General features: G+C 50.3%; 1 protein-coding gene across 2 annotated transcripts in view; it reads left to right on the top strand.

The window, feature by feature from the left end:
• The window catches only part of Tmem132c (transmembrane protein 132C), a 328,815-nt gene extending 313,288 nt beyond the window's left edge, over nucleotides 1-15,527 (top strand). Inside the window, 4 exon segments of one of the 2 annotated variants that reach the window (NM_001431836.1) lie at nucleotides 1,091-1,296; nucleotides 2,661-2,934; nucleotides 3,974-4,165; nucleotides 12,686-15,527. In NM_001431836.1, the coding sequence (NP_001418765.1) occupies nucleotides 1,091-1,296; nucleotides 2,661-2,934; nucleotides 3,974-4,165; nucleotides 12,686-13,873 (1,860 nt within the window). In that variant the 3' untranslated portion in view covers nucleotides 13,874-15,527. 2 annotated transcript variants of the gene reach the window in all.
• The last annotated feature ends 235 nt before the right edge of the window (nucleotides 15,528-15,762 follow it).

Below are 15,762 nucleotides of genomic sequence, written 5' to 3'. Positions count from 1 at the left end.
CAGCTTTCTATGGCAAAGGCAACCACAGCCTGGGAACTGGGAAATGGAAAATATTGTACCGCTTACCCCTTAGATGGGCAATTCTGGGTGCTCTCACGAGACGCCAAGAGACTAAACCCTGTAATCCCAGAAGTGGTGTGTGCACCTTCTCACTGGCTTCTCTCTTCCTCCACATTCCCTGGTCTCCTTCCTCATTCTTTTTCCTTGGGTTCATTTCCCATTAAGCCCATGATGCTGAATCTGTGTTTTGGGCTCTGCACTAGAAGCAAGTGGGTAATTTGCAATAAAGTAGAACAAACCAGGGGTATAGCAGATGGCTCAGTGTGTAAAGTGCGCGCCAAGATAGAATGAGGCCCTGAGTTCAGATTTCCCACACCCAAGTAAAAGCTGGGCCTGGAATGCTAGCCTTGAAGAGGCAGACGTACAAGGACCCCAGAGGCTTGTGGGCCAGCCAGCTGAATTAATGAGTTCTGGTTCAATGAGAGACTCTGCCTCAAAAAGTAAGATGGAGAGTGATACTACAGTTATCTAACTTTAATTTTGACTTTCATGTGCATGGGCTCACATGCTATGTGTCCTCACATGTGTGTGTGTGTACACACATGTGTGTACATGTGTGTGCACATGTGTGCATGCATGCATGCACATACACTATTAGAGCAAAATGTGGGTTGTCAGCTGTCGCTCGCCCAACGTCTCGCCAGTAAGAACGACACGCAGCAACAGGATTCTTCTGCGAACAAGCCTTTACTGTACAGCTCTCTTGAACAGGGACAGGGGACAGGGGACTACGAGCGGCAAAGTCGCTCGCCTTATATACACAACAGTATGCTAATAATCTCTCAGGGATTGGTGGGGCACGGGTCACCCCACTATCACCCCACTATCACCCCACTACTTGTCCTCCAGGGATTGGCGGAGAATGAATCACCTCACTAGCATGGTACCGCCCCTCATTAGCATATTAACGGCCAACTGACACCAGGTGCAAAAACCGCACATGTGCAGAACCGTTGTTCACCACTGGAGGGCGCCCTACAGTCAGCACGGCCATGTGAACTGCATCCTCCCTCCCTCTCTGTATTCACAGGTCTCAGACCACTGTGACTATGTCTTTGTCAACGGTAAAGAGATCAAGGGCAAGGTGGACTCGGTGGTGAATTTCACCTACCAGCACCTGAGCGCACTGCTGCATGTCACCGTGTGGGTGCCACGGCTTCCCCTGCAGATCGAGGTCTCTGACACGGAACTGAGCCAGATTAAGGGCTGGCGAGTCCCCATCGTGGCCAGCAAGAGGTGAGTCGCGGGTAGGGAGATGTCTCTGGCCACAACACCGCCAACTTGATTCACAGATCCCATCAAGAGGGCTGCGGCAGGCTCCAGGCTCCAGTAGCAGCTGGTCTTCCCACAGCCCACATCTCCCTAACCCTGAGAGCAGGTCATGGCTTCAGGTCCCCTGGCCAGGTCCACACATTGCTGAGGGGCAGGTGCTGAACCAAGTTTTGTTCACAGTACATAGAAGCTTGAGTCCATTGGTAGGAAATGGCTCCTTCCAACAGCAGGCTGCTATCTCTTCCAGGCCCTCAGCCCCCTAGCTCCTGGAGAATAGGTTCAGTATCTCCAAGTTAAATGCAGGCTAGAGTTTTGTTCTCCGTGATGACAGCATCAATTTCTTGGAGAGTGTATGATGTCTCGCACAAGAGCAGGGGAGTCCCATTGCAGAAAGCCACCCATGATTCTCTGGTGGGACGCTGACTTGTCTCAGACAGGATCTTGGGTAACGATTTTCGCAGACTCAGCACAACTCAGCCCCAGGAGGCCCAGTTTCCCACCTCCTTATTTACAGATCACCAGTTGCTTCCCAGTCAGTCCCCGGGCTCCCTTCATTTTGAGGGACAAGTTAGCATACTTCAGGAAGAGCAACTGGGTGGGTCCTGGAGAAATGACTCAATCAGTAAAGTGCTTGCTATGCAAGCAAGAGATCTGAGACCCATACTGAGAACCTGCGTTTAAAAACTAAATGCTAGGCAGTCAGGCATGACAGCACATGCCTTTAATCCCAGCACTCGAGAGGCAAAGGAAGGTGGATCTCTGTGAGTTGAAGGCCAGCCTGGTCTACAGAGTGAGTTCCAGGGCAGCCAGGGCTACACAGATACATCCTGTCTTGAAATACAAAAACAAACAACAACAAAAATACTGGGCTCGGTCACGTGCACTTGTAATTCATTTGAGGTGGCCCAGGTCAGGGCTTAATGCTCAACCGGCCTAGCCTAATCCATGAGCTATGCACCTATAGGAAACCTTGTCTCAAAGGGAGCAGAAAGTATGCCTGAGGATGACACCTGAGATTGTCATTTAGCCCCAGATGCATGCACACACATGTGCCCAGGCACACCTGTACCCATGCAAACATAGATGCACACATGCTTAAAAAGTAAAATCAAATGGATCTGTATGTGGCTAATGGCTGCTTATGGGACTATGTGAGCATAGGAAATGACAGCTGTCCTTCATTTGCCTGGCAGTGCAGTCGAGCCTCTGTGATGCCCAGAGATGGATCCCGGGCTCCCCTGTCTACTGAGGTTGAGGCAGACCCCCATGCTGTGATCCTCTGTGTTTCTTCTCCCCATGTCTGAGCCAGCACTCTTCCTCCCACGCAGGCCCACTCGGGACAGTGAGGAGGAAGAAGAGGAAGAACAGAGAGGCCGGGGTTGTGCCCTGCAGTTCCAGCATGCCACAGTGCGCGTCCTCACCCAGTTTGTATCAGAAAGTGCTGGGCCCTGGGGCCAGTTGAGCCACCTTCTCAGTCCAGACTGGCAGTTTGACATCACCCACTTGGTGGCTGACTTCATGAAGCTGGAGTCCCCACACATCGCCACCTTGCAGGATAGCAGGGTCTTGGTTGGGCGGGAAGTCGGAATGACCACTATCCAGGTAAGAAGCAGGGGCCCAGGAGCTCCATGTCCTTGACCAATACCATTTGTCCTAAGACCTAGGGGTCCTCAAGGAGTTTGGGTGGCATGAGGCAGGTTCCTATGACCAGTAGTCTCTATGATGGCTCCAGAGGGTGACATGGGAACAGGGGAGTGGGCTTGGACCAGCCTTTCCATTTCTAGTCTTCCCTCACCCATGAGAGCCTACTCTCAAGGGCCATACCCATGTTCTCTCCAGTCCCACTTACCACTTAGCTCTCCAGACTGGCTTCAATATACGAGTCTTGCCTTTGCCCTGGATGTGCTGCTGCTGTGAATGGGGAAGCCTGAAGTTTCCAGCTTTCTTCTAGACCCTGTTATCTTGCACAGTCACCAAACTCTTCACAATTCTGCATCCTATCACTCAAAAAAAAATGTATGGGATGTTTGGTTCTAGGATAGAACCTCAAGGCCCACCTGCGTTCCACCACCCTTCTAGAGTGTCCCTGAAGATGCAAAGGCCATGGTAAATGTTCTGTCACTCCACCTACGCAGCTGCAGCCCGACACTAGGCTTGTAAGACCGAGCAGGGTGGTCTTCCACAGAGATGCCGTGTGGTGGCAGATAGAAGGGGGGCACTGGCATAGATCTGTTATCCCCCCGTTAATCCATGGACCCCCTTAGAATGCGATTTCTGCTGCTGCGAGTCAGTCTGTGCACGGCTCTTTATGCATCGAGCCGGCGGGATCGTCAAGTTTACTTAACTAGGCTGCGCGCTGTACAGGTGGCCCGTTATCCAAATGGAGGAGACCATTCCTCGTTAAAATGGAATGGATTTTTGCATTTAGATCCATTTACCAACAGAAATAAAGTTTCGGGGAAGGGCTGTCTCACCTGCTCACGAAGGCTCAATATGGAACCATTAACAGTGACGGAAGCCTGTGCCTCCGTACGCTCTATGCTCAGGATCTCTGGCCTATTTAGGGTACAGTATGGAAGCTAGGAGTTCTTGTGCCCAGAAATGGGTGTGATGGCTACCCTGTGCCCTGCTGCCTCCACAGGTGCTGTCGCCCCTGTCCGACTCCATCTTGGCCGAGAAGACAGTAACTGTGCTGGACGACAAAGTGTCCGTGACAGACTTGGCTGTGCAGGTGGTGGCTGGGCTGTCCATCACCCTGCACCCCATCTCAGAGAACAACAAGGCCACCTCAGCCGTAGCCACAGCAGAGGAACTGCTGCGTGCCCCCAAACAGGTAGGGGGTTGGGGAGGGGCAGGGGGGCCGTGGGCCCGATTGAGGGGAGGAGGGGAAAGGGATATAGCCAAGTTCAGAGTTACAGGGGATACAAGAATCGGGTCACACAGTAGCCTCTGGGAAACGGGAAGGTTCATCCGTCCCACAGCTGTTCCCAGGGAAGAGACGGCTGGTGGTATCCTCCCCCTTCCACCCCTCACTCTACTCCTATGGCATCCTTCCTCTTTCAGCTCATTGCTCTCTCCTGGGTTGAGAAGGTGCTGGTCAGACCGAATCAACTGCTCCCTCGTATATCCCTAATAATCCACAGCCCACAGTCGGTGCAACCTTGCCTGCTCTCTGTCTCCACTTCCCCACCCCAAGCTCTTTGGACCTCCTACATGCTACCTCCTTGAAAAGCTCTTCCGGGATTCTGCCCTTGCCATTCCTCTAGCCTGAGATGTGTTGCTCGGGGCTCCCTCACCTCTGAACATTGCCTTGGCTCCTTCCCAGCCTTGGTTTCAACACCCCTCACTCGTGTTCACTAATGTCATCTCTGCAGCCTGGTCCATCTCTGCCTGCTCACCACTTCAGTTATGCGCTTGCTACCCCTTGGAATCTTTATTAACATACACCTTTGAATGTATGTCAAAAGGGAAAGGAGCTACAAGGATTAACTTTGCATGACCGCAAAGCTTTGCAGAGCTGACCCTCGGTTGTGAATAGAAGGCTCACAGCCAACGCCATTGCAAGTGAATGGAAACCGGGAAGCTGGCAGGAAGGGAGGAAGGAACACAGAGAGCCCCACACACTTCTGTAGTAAAGAAGATCCTGGAGGAAGTGGCTCTGGGAAGGTCCCACTAGGGTAGCCACAGCACCTCAGTCCTTAGAGAGGGAGCATCTCACATTTGATGATTAAATTAGAAGCAACTAGCATGTGCTACAGAGGATGTCTCTGTCACCATTCTCTCCAAGAGTGATGGCCACTGTCCGTCATTGTCAGACCAGAAGCAGTGGGGACCTTGGCACTTTCACAGGACTGGCTCCATGTTTGCTCAGGCACCTGGCTTCAGAGCCGGTTCCCGTGGGTGACACACAACCAGGAGAAGTTGGCAAAGCTACAGTTAAACCCCACTGTGGACAAGATGTGCCAGGAGGTTGGCCTACCATGGCTGGGACCAGCAGTGGGCTCTAGACCTGACAGAATAGCAATGGAGTCTACAGTCCTTCATGTTCCACAATAGGAACGACACAGTATCTGTGGAAGTGTGCATACTCCTGATCCACAACACAGTGGCCCTAGGGAGCGGACAGAGCAAAGCCGTGGAGGTTAGCTAGGTGCTTCTGCTTCAAGGGAAGACCAGAGCACCTGCAGGGATTCACCACAGACAGACATAGGCTTCCGGTTCCCCTGTCTACGTGGCTGAGTTAGTGGTGCAAATAGGTGACTCAGGCTGCGTGACATCCACATGGCCACCTCCTCCCAGCAGTAGGCTCCCGGAAGAACTCTGGGATGGTATTCAGCACACAGCAGTGTATCAGCTAGCTACTGCTGTGTAACAGCCATGACTGCTTAACTATCCACGTTTTGTGGAAGCTTGGCCAGGGCCAGCATTCAAGGGGTCATAATGCTGTTTTCTCATCCAGGGAAGGATCTATTTGCAGAGGTGTCGCTGATGGGGGCAAGCTTCTCGCTGTGATCAATGAGGTCCCCATCTCTGGGTCAGCTGTTATAATTGTCCATGTACCTCTTACAGGTCCTGATGGCCGTCAGTTCCCCTTTCCCCTACTTCCCCACTCTCTCCCACACACATAGCCTGCCTCATGCTCATCCACCACCAGCAGGAGGAATCAACGACCCTAAAGGAGGTTGTAACTTCATCACCAGCCCCCTGCTAGGTAGCCCAGGAAGCCATCCCTGTCCCATAGGCAACTGTGGTGCAGATGAGTCCATTCCTGCCCCTGTGCCCAGCTCCTAGAAACCCTTTTGAGTTTGTCTTTGGAAAGCCAGTCTGCCTAGCACAGTGGGCAGTTGCTGCCTTTGATTCTACACCTCAGCAGTACAGACTGGGTGTGTATTCCAGCCATGCCCAGTCCGTGGGGTCAGCTCCTCTGCCCTTCTTCCCTGAGGACAGGAAACGACAAGATGCGTTCTGGTTTGTAAAGGAGCAAATAAAAGATGGGGTGGGGGAGGCTGGAGAGATGGCTCAGCAGTTAAGAGCACGGATTGCTCTTCCAGAGGTCCTGAGTTCAATTCCCAGCAACCACATGGTGGCTCACAACCATCTGTAATGGTATCTGATGCCCTCTTCTGGTGTGTCTGAAGACAACTACACTGTACTTAGATATAATAACTAAATAAATCTTTAAAAGAGAGAGAGAGATGGGGAGGGGGACTTGGTCATTAAAGCTCTTGCTATGCAAGTATGAGCGCCTGAGTTCAGATCTCCAGAATCCATATAAGAAACCAAGACAATGGTACATGCTTCTCATCCCAGCTATGAGAAAGTGAAGACAGGAGGATCCCAAGGGCTTGTTGACCACTGAACCTAGCTGAACCTGCAAGCTTCAGCTTCAGTGAGACCCTGGGTCAAAATCTACGGTGGAGAGCAAGTAAGGAAGACTCCCAGTATTAACCTCTGACCTACCTACATACATATATGCACAAAAACAGAAAAGATGACAGCCAAAGGAACAGAGGGAAAGAAATCAAAAGCTGGAAACTCTTTGCTAAGAATAGGCCATAGATTCGAGTGAGCAGAGGCATCCCAACCTCAAGGGCAGCGGTTCTCAACATGGGGGTCGGGACCCCTTTTGAGGGAGGGTCACATATCAGATATCCTGCATATCAGATATTTACATTATGGTTCGTAATAGTAGCAACTTTATAGTCATGATGTAGCAATGAAATACTGTCATGGTTGGGGGTCACTGCAACACGAGGAACTGTATGAAAGGGCCGTAGCATGAGGAAGGTTGAGAAGCACTGCTCTAGGATGTGGGAAAAAGCCACCCACCCACATCCAGCCTGACCCATTTGTCTTCATCAGCCAGACGTAATTAGATGCCTAGCCCAGATGCAGGAGACTCGTGGACAGAGCATCTTCAATTTGTAGGCATGACTCTCTAAGACGCAGGGTCTAAATCGCCGGTGGCTATGTGTTATTTGAAGTCACTCAGCATTTGTCGTCTTGGGAGATGCGTGTTGGATTCCCTGATGCAGTTTCCAGCCTCGCTGTAATGAGACGATTGAAGGACCAGAGCTCAGTCACGAGGCAGAACTGATGGAAATAGCTCTGACCAGCCACGAGTTACAATACAACTGTCAGCCCTTAGAGAAGGGCTTGGTTTACGTTAACTTCCTTCTCCGTCCCAGTGTGGGGAGAAAAATTAATTTAAGAGGAGCAAGGCACAGCACACGTCGTTTTATCTTGGCCCTGAGAAATTAAGGGCTGACACTTGTGCACGTGTCACTAATAGCTTCCCTTTTGAAAATTAAGAATATGATTGCCACTTGTTTTTGAGCTTGGATGGAAATAAAAAGAGATGAGTTGCCTGGAATCCCGGTGCATGGTCTAAGTGTGAGAAGGGGGCATGGTGGGTAAACACGGATGGAGCTCCAAGAGCAGAAACTAAAGGCACGGGGCCAGATTCTGTCCATATCAGTTTCCCCACAAGCTGAGCCTCCACAAGGATTCCCTTACTTTGATGAAAGGCGAGGGCCTCTCAGCTGGCAAAGCAGACAGAGTGCAAGGATGGTTAGATGGGTCCTATAGCTGTGTTACTCACACGGCCACCAGCGAAGGCAACTTCACCCGCCGAGGTTCTTGGAGAGACAGTGCCGGCTGAAGAAATACCAGGAATGTACCACACTCAGAGGACAAGGAGTTGGGATCAGCATAACGCCACCTATCTATTGTTTATCCAGGACTCTGCCCTGGCGTATATTAATTTCTTGGCATTTCTGGCTTCAGGCCAGAGGATGCCTTTGAGCTAAGATGACTAAGGTGAACTTGATCGTGGAAAGCTGAGCTCATAGCTGCTGGTTTGCTTGCAGGATGGGTGTTCTGCGCCATCGTGAGATTTCGAGTTAGTGCAGACTAACTCCGAAGAAGAATTCTTCCTCTTTACTCATTCTTCCCCCTCATCTTTGGACAAAATTATAAGCGGGCCAGCCCTCACACTCTGAGCTTTCTCATGTGTTTCTGAAAGTCTACTCCCTACCCACTGCTGCTTGCAGACCTCCATTGCTAACCCTAACTCAAAAGCCAAGGGTTTCTTTCTTCTCATTCTCCTCCTCCTCCTCCTCTCCTCCTCTTCCTCCTCCTCCTCCTCCTTCTCCTCCTCCTCCTCCTCCTTTTTCTCCTCCTCCTTCTCCTCCTCTTTCTCCTCCTCCTTCTCCTCCTTTTTCTCCTCCTCCTCCTCCTTCTCCTTCTCCTCCTCCTCCTTCTCCTTTTTCTCCTCCTCCTCCTCTTGCTCCTCCTCCTCCTCCTTCTCCTTTTTCTCCTCCTCCTCCTCTTGCTCCTCCTCCTCCTCTCCTCCTCTTTCTCCTCCTCCTTCTCCTCCTCCTCCTCCTCTCCTTCTCCTTCTCCTCCTCTTTCTCCTCCTCTTCTTCCTCTTCTTCCTCCTCCTCTTTCTCCTCCTTCTCTTTCTCCTCTTCTTCCTCTTCCTCCTTTCTCCTCCTCCTCCTTCTCCTTCTCCTCTTTCTCCTCCTCCTCTTCCTCTTTCTCCTCCTCTTTCTCCTCCTCTTTCTCCTCTTCTTTCTCCTCCTCTTTCTCCTCCTCTTTCTCCTTCTCCTTCTCCTCCTCTTTCTCCTCCTCTTTCTCCTCCTCCTTCTCCTCCTCCTCCTCTTGCTCCTCCTCATCCTCCTCCTCTTGCTGCTCCTCCTCCTCCTCCTCCTCTCCTTCTCCTTCTCCTCTTTCTCCTCTTCTTCCTCTTCTTCCTCCTCCTCTTTCTCCTCCTTCTCTTTCTCCTCCTCTTTCTCCTCCTCTTTCTCCTCCTCCTCCTTCTCCTCTTTCTCCTCCTCCTCTTCCTCCTCCTCCTCTTCTTCTTTCTCCTCCTCTTCTTCCTTCTCCTCCTCCTCCTCCTCCTCTTTCTCCTCCTCTTTCTTCTCCTCTTTCTCCTCCTCTTTCTCCTTCTCCTCCTCCTCCTCCTCCTTCTCCTCCTCCTCCTCTTTTTCCTCCTCCTCCTCTTGTTCCTCCTCATCCTCCTCCTCTTGCTCCTCCTCATCATCCTCCTCCTCCTCCCTCTCCCTGTTACCCCTCCTGGCAGCTGTCAAGATTTACAGCTTGCCTGCCCTGTTATTTTTCTCCCAGACTTAAATAAAATGATCCTGGTGCTTAAAGTGGGAGGAGGGCATTGAGTGCGGTCCTCCTTCCTGATCTTCAGAACTTTGCTCTGGGCTTTCTACTCCAAATAGCAGCGACTCGGCCTCCAGTGACCTAAACAGAATGGAGCAGCCTGCGGGCAGGCATTTGTTGCTTCTGGTACAGCCAGATCCAGGCACCCAAACTCACCATTCCAAAGTTCTGCCTTTGCCTTTCACGTTGGATTTCAGGGTCACCCTTGCCTAGAATGTTCTAGAATATCGCCTTCCTCATTCTGAGTTCCTCCTAAAATGTGTAGCCGGACTATTGACAATTCTCGCTCTCCTTTTTCCATCTCCACCTGCTTGCCTCTTCCTCTGTTTCTTCCCAATTCTGAGTAAACTGGTTGGCTGTGTTAGCTGGTGAGCCAACTCCCTCCTCAGACGTGCCTTGTCGGTTGCATAAAGCATCTCAAGTGGTTCACTCACCTGTCCCCGCCCCCTCTCCTTCTTTTCTTTGAGAAGGGGTCTCATGTAGCCCAGGCTGGCCTCCAACTTGCCATGTAGCTGAAACTGCCATCCAACTCTTGATCCTCCTGCCTGGACCTCCCAAGTCCCAAGACTGCAGGCCTGTGCCAGCATACCCTGCTCGGTTTTCCATTTCTAGAAATCCTGTAAGATCTCCACACATCTCTGCCCCTCCCCACTCACCTCTGCTCTCCTGGTAGTTTCTGCTTTAATTCCTTCTCTGCCATTTTATTTCTTTAGTGATCTTTTTTGCCCTGGTTTATTTTAATTCAGTGTTTTCCAGTTGTTCCCCACCACTCCACTACTAGCCTGACCATCTTATTAATAGTAAATTTTCTACCACTAGTAGTAGTAATAGCAGTAGTAGCATCAGCAGCAGTAGTAGTAGAAGTGTGTGTGTGTGTGTGTGTGTGTGTGTGTGTGTGTTTCACAGTGCACATGTGGAGATTAGAGGACAAACTTCAGGAGTCTGTTCTCTCTTCTTTCACATTGACATAGCTTTTTGAAATTGAACTCATGTCTCCAGGCTTTCAGAGCCAGTGTTTTTATCCCCTGAGCCACCCCACAGACCTCCTGTGTGTATTTTTAACACGCCTCTTGTGGCACCTGCCGCCCTCCCGCAGACGGAGTTTTGTTTTTGTCAGGGGAGCCTTGTGCAGCAGCCTTGTGCAGGGGAGCCTTACCTTGCTCTGCTCCTAAGGAGCGCCATGTGGTTTGTGTTTGATGATCCAGTTTCGAGTCTGTTTTGCTGCTTGCCTTCCCTGGGGCACACTGGCAGTGCCATACCAGACCAGATCCGAGTGCGGGTTTCTTATTCCCACCAGTGGCAGAGAGGAAATAGAATTTTTTCCCACCCGTCATATGTGGAGAGGCTCCCACTCTCCAGACCTCTTGCTGCACTAGTAGAGTCTAATACAGGTGTGACCGATGAGCAACCGAAAGGCTCCCACAATCAGGACTGTTCTGGTAGTGAGAGAAGGGCATAGCAGTGACCCTTCAGGAAAAGGCTGAATATAACCTTCCTGGGTGCAGCTGGCCATGGGGACTTTGGCTACTGAACCCTGGGTCTCCAGCACAGCATGGCTCTGCTAACTTCTTGCTAACCTGACAGCCGAGGGACAATCTAGTTAAACTTACAACAGAGGCATCCTCTGAGTATCAGCTGACATCTAATAGGCATACATGCTCTGTTTGCGGTTCCCTTCTTAGAATCTCAAAAGTTCAGGTTTTTGCCAGGACACCTAGGTTATGGTTCTGTCCATGGTGCTGAAGTTGAATCCTCGAGAGGAAATGCCCGGGAGCATCCCAGCTAGGAGGATCTGTGTCTAGCATTGCACTGTGTTGTCCCTGGGCTATCCAGTAGGCTTAGGAACATAGGTCCAGGACATTTCTAGTCCCTTCTCTGTTCTCTACAATGGGGGAGATCATATGGCTGTCTGGGCATTGACTGAACAATTGACAGTCTCTTTAGTGACTTCACCCCTGACACGTACCTGAACTTTCTCAGTCTGATGCAGCCAAGCTGAGCCCACCAAGTGTTGATGCCCGTCCACCTGACAGTTCTGCAAGGAGTATACCATGTGCATCAGGGTCATACAAAGGGAAAATGCTCTTGCTTTCCTCTTTCCCCCTAGAAAGCCCTGGGGTCTTACATAAGGTGGGGAGGGGCACTAAGTTAGGGTTCTGCACGGGAATGGGACTGAAAGGATGAATATCTACATTGAAAGGGGGGGTCTATTAGCATGACTTATTGGTTGTGATCCAGGTAGTTCAACAATAGTTATCTCATGATGGAAAGGTGGAGAACCTGGGTGTTGGTCAGTGTGTGAGCTTGGATGTCTCAGCAGCCTCAGGAGTTCTGGATGATTCCCAGAGAGCAAGCTGTTGGTCTTCAGTTTACGTTGCAATCCTGAAGAATTTGGATGTGATACTAGCTGCAGCAACAGGATGGATGCACTTGCCAGCAAGAGTGAGGGCAAGCAGGCAAAAAGCAAAGCTGCTTCCCATTCTTTACCTGCACCACCTCTATAGGTGTGGCCTAGGGTTAGAGTTGGGCTTCCTGCTTTAAATAATCTGAGAAAGAAAGTCCCTTCCAAGGGCTTGCAGCAACAAAGGCTTCAGCTGATTCCAAATGTCATCAAGTTAGCCATCACATGACAGACAAGAAACTTTCTCTTTTTACAAGACCTCAGGATGACTTTGAGCTCCCGACATTCATGCCCCCAACCCCCTCCCAAGTACTGAAGTAAAAGGCATCTGCCACCAATGCTAGTCTATGCAGCGCTGGGAGTTAAACCCAGGGCTTCACGTACTGTAAGCAAGCTCATTAACAACTGCCACACATTCCCAGCCTGTAGTTTCCGGTTTTAGGTTTTTGGCTCTGACATAATTTCCTGCCTCTGCTCCCCACCTCTACAAAGCCCCATTTTCCTATGAGGATAATAGAACCCAGGAATAAGTGATTGGCAGATAACAAAAAGCTGACCCAGGACCGGATTAGATGAATTTGCCAGCTACATGAACTCCAGCGTATGCCTTATATTTGAGCTGTGTTACAGTATCTCTCTGACAGCCTATTTGCTTCCTCGGTACCTCTGTACTAGATCGGGGCTTCACGTCACCCTTCCTGTTGCTTTAGTCGTGCTTTAGGAGAGGTTCCTGGAGATAAGGCACCTCCCAAGTGGTTCTCACGGTCTCTCTCCCTGCAGGAAGCTATAATCAGCACATGGCTCCAGTTCAGTGATGGCTCAGTGACACCCCTGGACATCTATGACACCAAGGACTTCTCCTTGACTGCCATCTCTTTGGACGAGGCTGTCATCTCCATCCCACAACCCCTCTCGCCTTGGTGGCCCACTGTGGTAGCTGAAGGAGAGGGTCAGGGCCCACTGCTCCGGGTCGATATGTCCATCGCTGAGGCCTGTCAGAAATCCAAGCGCAAGAGCGTGCTGGCTGTTGGCATTGGCCACGTGGGGGTCAAGTTTGGGTGGGAAGATGCTGACTCCGGCCAGACTGGAGAAAAGGATGAGGAGGAGATCAAGAACCATGCCAGCGATCGTCGGCAGAAGATTCAGGACCTGGAACGCCCAGGCCAAGATGAACTACACCATGGCAACTTTCCCGGGGATCGTGAGGAAGGGGCCCTGCTGAGTGCCACCACCACTACCAAGTCCCTGTTAGATAACAACGTGGGGAAGAGTGGCAGGCGGGACGGGGCCAGGCTACACAGCATCCCCATAGACTTCACCAACTTCCCGGCCCATGTGGACCTCCCCAAGGCCAAGGCCGGGGGCACACTGGAGGAGAATGGTCTGATGCAGACAGCCCATGGCCTGAGTGATCTAGAGATTGGGATGTATGCCCTCCTGGGTGTTTTCTGCCTGGCCATCCTTGTCTTTCTCATCAACTGCGCCACCTTTGCCTTCAAATACAGGCACAAACAGGTACCTCTAGAAGGTCAGGCATCCATGACCCACTCTCATGACTGGGTCTGGCTGGGCAATGAGGCGGAGCTCTTGGAGAACATTGGGGACTTGTCCCCACCCCAAGACGAGCACACGACCATCATAGACCGAGGGCTGGGAGGCTTCGAGGAGAACAACCACTTGTTTCTCAATGGCGGCTCCCAAAAGCACATGCAGAGCCAGGTCCACAGGCCACCAGGTTCTGGGGGGCGGCAGACCAGGGAGCCCAGGCAGGAACCTGCGAACTCGCCCACCTCCAAGATGAAGAAGGTAAAGTTTGCCACATTCACCATCCCACCTGAGGACAGCTGCCCCACAGTGAACTCCATCCTAAGTGGGGAAGACGACGTCAAGTGGGTTTGTCAAGACCTAGACGTGGGCGCACCCAAGGAGCTCAGAACCTACCTGGAGAAATTCCAAGACAGCGTGTAGTGCCCTGGCCTCTTCGCCAACTTGGGACCGTAGCCTCCTTTCCTCCCTCCATCAGCAGAGAAACTGGATGGAAGGAGCTCTCAGTGGACTGAATGAGGAAGGCTGGGGCTCCACAAAATACCAGGCAGCAGGTTAGGAGTTGAGAAGGAATGTTTTTATACTAAAGTGGGTTTTTTTGTTTGTTTGTTTTTTTAGCAGCTAAGGATGGTAGGTTTCCAGAAGTTTGAGTCTCTGACCCTGCAGTGAGGCAGAGTGGATCCGAGAGAGAACTGCTCAGACACGAGAGAGCTATTTTACAAATCAAAATACACTGCAGACAAGCTACCAAAAATATTTGTTAAAAAAAAATACAAAAAGATAAATAAAAAAAACACACAAATGACTGTCGGTTTATATTTCTAATAAAGGAACAAAATGTAAAAAAAAAAAAAAAATAGGGCTTGCTAAGAGAAGGCCTCCATTTTAATTCAATCTTTACGCTTCTGAGGACACAGTCCGCGTCTGTCAGCCTGGTGCCCAAGGAGAGGCACATCTGAACGCTGGTCACCTCTTAGGAAGGATGAGAATTTTACATTAGATTCTCTCTTTGCTTCCGTGTTTCTTTCTAGGGTCTTAGGCTTCCATCAGATTTAATGCCATGTTTAGTTCCGAGGACCAAGTGGTATATTTTCCTAAATGAAATGTAAATTATATTTCTATTCACTAGCTAGGCTTTTGTCCCCTCTTTTACGGAAGACCATCAATGAGTCCAGTCTGTACGTCGTGACATTAACCTGGTTTTAATATGATATATCCCCTGCTTTGTTAATATATTTCTGGCTTGTTTGTAATTTTTTATTTTAACAATCTAGCAAGTACGCAGTTCCTTCCATGGGGAGAGTACACCCCACAATCCATCGTCAGCTGGGTCAGGCCAGTGAGTGGAACGGCTTTCACAGCTGTCTGAATAGAATGTGGCCAAGAGAGTAGAATGCAGCCTGTGATACCTGGCCAGGCCCAGTAAAGTCAGAGCCTCAATCAGTGTCTCCATCAGTGTGGGCCTAAAGATATCTCTATGTGAAGAGCTGTCACCAAGTCCACAAGCACAAGATGGGCAGAGTCAGGCAGACGGGCCATGTCTGCCACAAGATACAGCCAACACAGTACAGAAAAGACATTTGGAGGCAGGATTGAGTTATCTGATTTTTTTTATTATTGGCAGATTGAACCAGCATACACTCAAAATAATTTTTTTTTTAAAAAAAATCTACGTTAGATTGTCCATCGAACTGTGGCTTTGAACAGTGTGGCTGCGTAACTGCCCAATGCAGTAGGATATCCACTCAAAACGGAGTGTTTGCATGAAAAGCAGGAAGAGGAAAATGAGCTGGGGTGTCTGGAGACTGGTGCTCTCCATCCATCAGCTGGGGGAGAGGGCTTTGGGTACTGTGACCCTCAGCAGATCAACGTTTACAGAGAGACCAGGGGATAGCCATTGTTTTGATTTTTTTTTCTATTACTAAAGTCAGTAGCTGAGAAAAGGTCTCAGAAGCCCTAGTGACCTTGGTTGGACCTTTGACACATATATTTGTAGCATTTACAATAGATTTTAAAAAGGCTATTTATTTATACCCGTGGTGGCAGTTGTCATTAAAACACTTGCCATGCTTCACAAGTCAGTGTCTCCTGGGACTTTCTTACTTTATCTACTTCCTGTCTTCCAATCCTGACAGGGACAGACCTGCGGAAGAGGTCACGTTTTAAGGAAGAAGCAATACAACACCTGCCCCTCCCCTGCTTCAGCTCTGGGCAGATCCAGAGTTATTCGGATGATGGAGTTTTGATCACATACCTTACCCACTCAGGGTCAGAGCAGGGCAGCTTGAGGCAACAGGTCACATCCACAGTCA

Source organism: Rattus norvegicus, chromosome 12 (genome assembly GCF_021556685.1).
Source record: "Rattus norvegicus strain SHRSP/BbbUtx chromosome 12, alternate assembly SHRSP_T2T, whole genome shotgun sequence".
NCBI lineage: Eukaryota > Metazoa > Chordata > Mammalia > Rodentia > Muridae > Rattus > Rattus norvegicus.
The sequence above is the reverse complement of the archived record's forward strand: the minus strand, read 5'-3'. Positions and strand labels throughout refer to the sequence as shown.